We start from the raw sequence: 6,909 nt of genomic DNA on the forward strand, positions 1-6,909 counted from the left end.
AGGATAAGGAGGAAAGTAGTTGGAAAAGGCAGCAAGAGGACAGCTATCAAGGACACAGCCAAACGAAGACACGATTAAGACAATGTGAGGCAAAAACGGAAAAAGAAATTTTGCTTGAAAGAGATTTCCGTAGAGTTTAGTTGCTACCTGAGAAACTATAGGGACAAGCCCCCCAATGGAAAGAACAGCGTGCTCCTGTCAGAAGCAGACAGCGCACTTTTGAGAGCAGGAGCCTGGCTGTTGATGGGTTCCTCAGGACCCCAGGCATATCCGCCCCACGGCCATACACCAGCATTACCTTCCAGTTTCACACCCCCCGTGTCTGCCCTGTACTCCGGGTGCCAAGTGGAAAGCCAGCCCGTCATTTCCTGCAATTGCCCTATCCCAGTCCCACAGCTCTTCCTCATGCCCTTTTTGAAACAAAGCAGGTCAAACCTGCTCTGGCCTCCCTGCCCCCAGTCGGTCCCCAGCCAGGGCAGCTTTGACCTGCGGCCCCTCCAAAGCCAGGTGATTGAGTCCTGGCACTTCTCCCTTGAGCTGAGCCATTAAAGAGCCCGGAGGAGAACAAGCCTGTGCAGCTACAGATCCGACACAGTGCACAGCTCTCCTGCCTGCCTTTCCTCAGGAGCCCCCCACCCACAGAAGCCCTTCGATTCCTGACAGCACCCCCCACATACTTTGTGCCAAGGTCACACGGTCCAGTAGCGCAGCCTGGGATTCTGGGATGCGTTCTCCCACTGCTCCTGCCGCATTCTCTACCAAATCCAAAGCCCACAGTGGACTCTGAGAGTGCAGGACACGGAAAAGGTGTACAGCCCGCTTAACTCGAAAAAAAGGACTTGGTGGGGCACCCAGGGGGCTCGGTCGCTTAAGCGTCCCACTCTTGATTTCGGCTCAGGTTATGACCTCACAGTCTGTGAGCTCGAGCCCTGCATCAGGCTTCGCACACTGACAGTGTAGAGGCTTCTTGGGATTCTCTTTCTCTCTCTCTCTCTCTCTCTCTCTCTCTCTGTCTCTCTCTGCCCCTTCCCTGCTTGCTTGCCCACTCTCCCTCAAAATAAAAATAAAAATATTTAAAAGGCGTATTTGGCAAGTGCAGGAAAAGATAGTCTGGCCTTAAATTCAGCAACTGGGGTAAACGGTGGGGAAGGAGACGTAGAACTGGACAGGGGCTACGTGGGACTTTAAAAACTGTCTCCGGGAGGCAGTTCTCCTAAACAACATGACTTTTAATGGGCTGGCTGGTCACGGAGTCCTCCCTTTTCCAGGAATGCTGGAGGACTCAGATCTACAAATCCACCCTCTTGGGTCAGCCTCTGTCCAATTCGGAGCAGGAACTCTCCCACAGAGCTGCATGCTGGGAGCACACATTACTGACCGCGCCTTCCTAACCTGCAGCCCCGAAGGACACTCGCACTGGTGACCACACAATAAAACCAACCCCACACTAGCTGTCCCAGGGCCCCCACTGGGACATGACCTTGAACAGGGGAACTGTCCACCGCCTAGCTCTCCGATGAAGAGGTAATGACCCTTGTGTGCCGCTGGAGTCCCCGCCAGAAAAAGGTCAAGGAAGGACCAACCTCGCCTCCGCGCTTCTCGGGGGGCTGGGCGCTCAAGCTCTGCGCCCCTTAGCTGATGGCACTTAGCGCGGAGAGCTCTTAGGGGGCAGCTGGACTCCTTGACCTCTGCAGAACCACATCCTTTCTCCCAAGACTTAAGATGCTTGTCTCCCGGTCAGATGACCCGGGTGAAATGAGGCCCAGGCTGCCCCAGAAATCACCCACCAGCATCCCGGACCCTCTCAGCTCGCGTCCTCGGAGAGCCTTGCAAGGAAGGACGGGGCCCCTCGGGCTCCCACTCACGTCTGGGGAGCCCCCACGCCCTCCCCGCACTCGCACAGCCCGCCCCTCTCACGTCCCGGGTGACCGCGCTTCCTCGGCGCCGCGCACCGGAGCGGCTCGAAGCCGGGGAGCGGTGGGTGGGGTGTCACCAAGAGCTCCCTGAAACCGAGGGGTCTGCGTCTCGAGTGCCCGGTGTCCCGGGGCGTTCGCCTGGAGGTTGTGAGGGGGTGGGGGGCTCGGGGACAGAGGGGACGAGTTACTTCGCGAGCGGGCGTTCCCGCTCCGCCGGCTAGGAGGCCGAGGGGGGGACCGCCCGCGCGGCTGTCCCCGCGCACGCCGGGCTGGGACCGCGGGCAGCGCCGGCCCGGCCGCCTCCAGCCCCGGGCGCCCACCGCGACGGCGGCGGGACCGGAGCCCGGCGTCCGGCCCTCCCGCCGTCCGCCGCCGGGCTGCGCGCCGCCGAGCCGTTTCTCTCGGGCCCCGGGAAGCGCGGCGCGGGGGCGGCCGGGCCGGGCCGGGGTCGCGGGGCGCAACTCACCAGCGCGTGTTGTCGTGGAAGTGCTCCAGCACCGCGTAGCCGAAGAAGGAACCGGCGGGGCCCTGGAAGCGCACGGGGCGCTGCGGGTCCAGGTTGTAGGCGCCCGCGGGGGTCCCCGCGGCCAGCAGCGCCAGGAGCAGCGCGCGGAGCCCCCCGGCGCCCCTCCGCGCCGCCGGGCCGCCCATCCCCGGCCGGCCGCCGCCCTCCGCTGTGCCCCGCGAGCCGGGCGCCGAGCGCGCGGGCGCCGGGGCCGCGGGCTCCGCCGACGGCCGGGGGCTCTGCGCCGGGACGCGGCGCGGGCCCGAGGGCGGGAGGCCGAGCGGGGGCCGCAGGCGAGCGCAGGGGCGGCCCGGAGCGGGCGGCGTCCTCAGGTCCGGCCGAAAGGTCTGCGCGCTCGGCGCGAGCGGTCCCGGGCCGGGCGGCGCTGGGCTGCGGAGAGGCGCGCCCGCGGGGTGGGCGGCCCGGAGGCCGGCGGCGGGACGGCGCACCGGCGCCCTCTGCCGGCCTCCAGTCGCGCCCCCCCCCCCCGCCCCCCACCGCCCCAGCCCCTGCCCCGGGCGCCCCGGCCGGAGAGGGCCCGACACCCTCCCGGGCACCGCGGCTGCGGCGCCTCCCCCACGCCCTGGGGCCGGACAGCTGCCCCGACGCGGCCCCGCGGCTGCGCGCTCAGCCCCTTCTGCGGGGTCGCGGGGTCGCGGGGTCGCGGGGTCAGCGGCTCCCTCCGGGTCTCACACCCACAGCGAGGACCAAAGGAAGCCGAGTGACGGGTCGGGCTTCTGCTCCGGCCCCGCCCGTCTGCTGTCCCTCGCCGGGGCTGTGAGTCCACCTGAGGAACAGAGGCGCTCCACCGGCGCCAGCTGTGCTTTTGGGGGACAACTAGAGCCACGTGGGGGTGAGCGGAGGGCCTGCCCTTCCGACTACCCTCACCTGGCCCCCTGCACCGGCGATCCCTTAGTGTGGTCTCCGCCCCAGCAACAGCCACGTCCCCCGGGAACCTGCCAGAAATGCGCCTCCGCGGTCCCACTCCAGGGTAGGGGCCCAGCTGGGGGCGGGCAGGGGTAATGGTGATAAAATGCACAGGGTACAAAACCTACTGTCTTAAGCATCTTGAGTGTAAGTTTCGTGGCGTTGAGAACATTGACACCGTGGTGCAGCCGCCGCCGCCAGTCTCTACAACTTTTCCGTCTGGCAAAACTGAGACTCTACACGCATGAAACCCTAACTCCCCACCCCCCTCCCCCCCAAGCCCTTGGCAATCACCATTCTCCTCTCCGTCCGTGAGTTTCACGGCTGGTGATACCTCATGTGAGTGGAATCATATGTGGCTGCCTTACTCGCTCCGCGTAGCATGATGCCCTCAAGGTTCATCCGTGTTGTAGCAGGTATCAGTATTTGCTTCCTTTTTAAGGCTGAATAATATTGTATGTAACATGTGTTCCTTACCTGTTGATCCCTTGATGGGCCCTTGGGTTGGTTCCACCTTTTGGCTATTGTGAATATGCGACTAACACAGCTGTGCATGTAAGGGCACGGTTATCTTTTCGGGGTAACTGCCTTCGGGTCTTTAGGGGGTATGCCCAGAACAAGATTGCTGGATCATATGGTAGTTCTGTTTTTAATTTCTTGAGGAACAACCATGTTTTCCGCAAGAGCCACACCATTTTACATCCCACAGACAGGGCACAGAATTCCAGTTTCTCTACATGTTCTTAATGAACACTTTTATTTTCGGAGGGGGGGGGTGGAGTTTTTGATTTTTATATGTAGGAACCTAATGGGTGTGAGGTGGTATCTCCCTCTGGCTTTGATTTTCGTTTCCCCAAGGATTAGTGATGTTGAGCGTCTTTTCGTGGGCTTATTGGCCATTTGTATATCTTATGAACAAATGTCTGTTCAAAAGGACTGTGTTTAACAGTCTGTGGTTCTGATACATGCTCAAGTTTGAGAATCGATACCACATCAGTATTGACACAATTCCCTTTCCCTAGAGCCACTATGCCCTGCGAGTCAGTAGAAAGCAGAACTCACCGCCTACTTGTTGCATGAACCCATGTTCCCAAACCAGCCCTAAGTTCCAACACAGGCTCCCCAAGGGGAAAAAAAATGAGAACTCTGCCTCCTTGACCACCTGCTCCCAGCTGCTTAGACACATATCAGAAGAGACCCATGGTCCCAGAAGCCCCAATGACCGTAGGAAAGAGTGAGAGGAAGGAAAGGAACAGCACCCTTTACTGAGCACTTACTACCTGCCAAGTACTTTACACATCGTATTTTATTCAATTCTCGCAACATCCCTTTGAAATAAGTACTGTTGGGGCACCTGGGTGGCTCGGTCAGTTGAGTGTCTGACTCTTGATTTCAGCTCAGGTCATGATGTCCCCTTTGCCAGCTGTAGGTAGATGCTTAAACATTGTTGAAAGAAGGAAGTCCTTGAAGGAAAGCAAGCTGAGTTAAAAGATAAAAACCCTTTGGAAGAGACTCTGAAGGAGAGTTTTAACTTTCTCTGAGTTCTGGTTGTGAGGGTGGAAAATGGTCCATTCTACTCTTAGGAAACAAAGCCCAAGTTTCCGTTGACTGCTAGTACCTTCCCAATATCTATACTTCCCATTTTCCTAACATAAAGAGCTTGGAATTCTTGGAGGATAAATGTATCTATCTTAAAAAATAAGTAAATGAAACTATGTTGCTCAGTCTCTCTAGCAGATGGGGAGGCCACGTGTCCGTGTCTGGCCAATGAGATACAAATGTACATTGTGGGGGGTGGGGCTTCTGGAAAGGATTTTTAAAGGGGAGCCGACTCGGCTGAGCTGTGACTCTCCCCCGGTGTCCTTCCCTCTCTTGCCCACACCACAGACAGAGGTCATGCCCGGAGATTGCCGCAGCCATCATGAAGGCTACCTCAAAGTAATTGCAGGGACCCCAGTTCCGGCATCCTGCCGCGGCCACACTTGACCTGGGCTGCCTTCCTTGGGATTTCTTATCACATAAGGAAAAATAAACACCAGTTCATAGGAGCCACTGCTTTTGAGGAGCCGGTTATTTGTAGCTAAGCAGACTTCTGTGCTAACTCAACACTAGAATGAACAGTTTCTTAGAACAGATGCTCCTAATCTAGGGTTCACACAGTTCTATAGGTCACTTCAGAGGTTCTGAGACCCCTGCGGTTGGCAGAATAATGCCCTTCCACACAAAGATGTCCACCTCTTTACCCCTGGAAGCTGTGAATAGGTTACCTCACCTGGCAAAGGGGACTTTGCCAATATGCTTACAGTTAAAGACTTGAGAGCAAGATTTTCCCAGATTATCTGCACTGACCTCATGTATTCATTTGAACCCTTACATGTAGAGAGAACCTTTCTTGGTCGTCAGATAAAAAGATGTGACCGTGAAGGGAGGGGCAGGGTCATGCTTTACAGATGGAGGTAGGGGGGTCCATGAACCAAGAGATACAGGCTGGAAGCTGACAAGTTTTGGTGAAAATGGATTGTTCCCCAGAACATCCAGAAAGAAATGCAGCCCACTAGCACCTCAAAGATAGTCTGGTCAGATTTCTGACCTCAGAACTCTGAAATAATAATAATTGTGTTGTTTTAAGCTGCTGAGTTTGTGGTAATATGTTATAGCAGCAACAGATACTAATACACCCCCTAAAAAGGGTAGGTGCGGGTATGTGTGTTTCTTAAGGAAAGATCCATAGATTTCAACAAAAATCTTAAAAGAGAAGGTAGTTTATTTTTTTTAATGTTTATTTATTTTTGAGAGAAAGAGACAGAGCGTGAGGGGGAGAGGGACAGAGAGAGAGAGGGAGACACAGAATCCGAAGCAGGCTCCAGGCTCTGAGCTGTCAGCACAGAGCCCGACGCGGGGCTCGAACTCACAAACTGTGAGATCGTGACCTGAGCTGAAGTCGGACTCTCAACCAACTGAGCCACCCAGGCGCCCCAAAGTTTAAACATCCAATTATAAAAATAAGTCCTGGCTGGGGTTGTAAAATACAGCATCGTGACTGTAGTTCAATACTGTATGGTATATTTGAAAGCTGCTACGAGAGGGTAAATCTTCAAAATTCTCATCACAGCAAAAAACAATCTGTAACCCTATGTGGATGTTAACTAGACTTATCGTGATGATCGCGTCACAATATAAACAAATATCGAATCATTATGTTATGCGCCAAAACTAATATCGTATGTCAATTAGACCTCAATTTAAAAGAAAGGCAAAGTAGTTTTTAGAAGGCTAGAAACTACAGATCTAACTCCCACTGTTTCCAACCCCTATAAACCAAACTCTGAAAGTGATATCAGGTGCAGGGCTCAGTCGCTTAAGTGTCTGACTCTTGATTTCGGCTCGGGTCATGATCTCACAGTGTGTGAGCTGGAGCCCTGCTTCAGGCTTTGCGCTGACAGCGTGCAGCCTGCTTGGGATTCTCTCCCCCCTTCTCTCTGTCCCTCCCCTGCTCACACTACAAATAAATAAATAGGATACCGGGTGAAAACTGTAGCATCCCTCCTCGATGAACCAATG

At 56.0% G+C, this 6,909-nt stretch overlaps 1 protein-coding gene across 4 annotated transcripts in view; it reads right to left on the reverse strand.

Moving 5' to 3' along the window:
* ITGA9 (integrin subunit alpha 9) overlaps positions 1-2,614 on the reverse strand; it is a 362,074-nt gene extending 359,460 nt beyond the window's left edge. For 2 of the 4 annotated variants that reach the window (XM_023260752.2, XM_023260750.2), the window contains exon 1: positions 2,383-2,612. In XM_023260752.2, coding sequence (XP_023116520.2) covers positions 2,383-2,567 — 185 coding nt within the window. In that variant the 5' untranslated portion in view covers positions 2,568-2,612. Of the gene's footprint in view, positions 1-2,382 lie in introns of all 4 variants that reach the window. The other 2 variants (XM_023260749.2, XM_023260753.2) reach the window with 2 other exon arrangements.
* Positions 2,615-6,909: the final 4,295 nt, after the last annotated feature.

The sequence above is a fragment of the Felis catus genome, chromosome C2 (assembly GCF_018350175.1).
Source record: "Felis catus isolate Fca126 chromosome C2, F.catus_Fca126_mat1.0, whole genome shotgun sequence".
Lineage (NCBI taxonomy): Eukaryota > Metazoa > Chordata > Mammalia > Carnivora > Felidae > Felis > Felis catus.